This window comes from Capsella rubella, unplaced genomic scaffold (genome assembly GCF_000375325.1).
Source record: "Capsella rubella cultivar Monte Gargano unplaced genomic scaffold, Caprub1_0 scaffold_264, whole genome shotgun sequence".
Classification (NCBI taxonomy): Eukaryota; Viridiplantae; Streptophyta; class Magnoliopsida; order Brassicales; family Brassicaceae; genus Capsella; species Capsella rubella.
In genome coordinates, this window is record NW_006238665.1 from 589 (window position 1) to 967 (window position 379).

Genomic DNA, 379 nt, shown 5'->3' on the forward strand with positions numbered 1-379 from the left:
AGGTAGGATAGTTCAACATCGCTCCTCCTAGCTTCTCACTGAAGTAAGCTACTGGTTTCCTGTCCTGCATCAGAACAGCACCTATACCCACTCCGGAGGCATCACATTCTATTTCAAAAGTTTTCATAAAGTCAGGAAGTAAAAGAATAGGGGCAGTGATAAGCTTCTCTTTTAAGGTTGAAAACGCCTTCTCTTGCGCTTCTTCCCATCTGAATCCTACATCCTTCTTGACTATTTCTGTAAGTGGCGCTGCAATAGTGCTGAAATCTTGAACAAATCGCCTGTAAAATCCTGCTAATCCATGAAAGCTCCTCACTTCTGCCACGTTTTGGGGTGTTGGCCACTCCTTAATAGCTTTGACCTTCTCATCGTCCACTCT

At 44.1% G+C, this 379-nt stretch overlaps 1 protein-coding gene across 1 annotated transcript in view; it reads right to left on the reverse strand.

The window, feature by feature from the left end:
* Window positions 1-17: 17 nt before the first annotated feature.
* Window positions 18-379, reverse strand: part of LOC111829348 — a gene marked incomplete at its 3' end in the record, with an annotated part of 1937 nt that continues 1575 nt past the window's right edge. Inside the window, exon 5 of the mRNA XM_023778263.1 lies at window positions 18-377. Within this exon, the coding sequence (XP_023634031.1) occupies window positions 18-377 (360 nt within the window). The remainder of the gene's footprint in view (window positions 378-379) is intronic.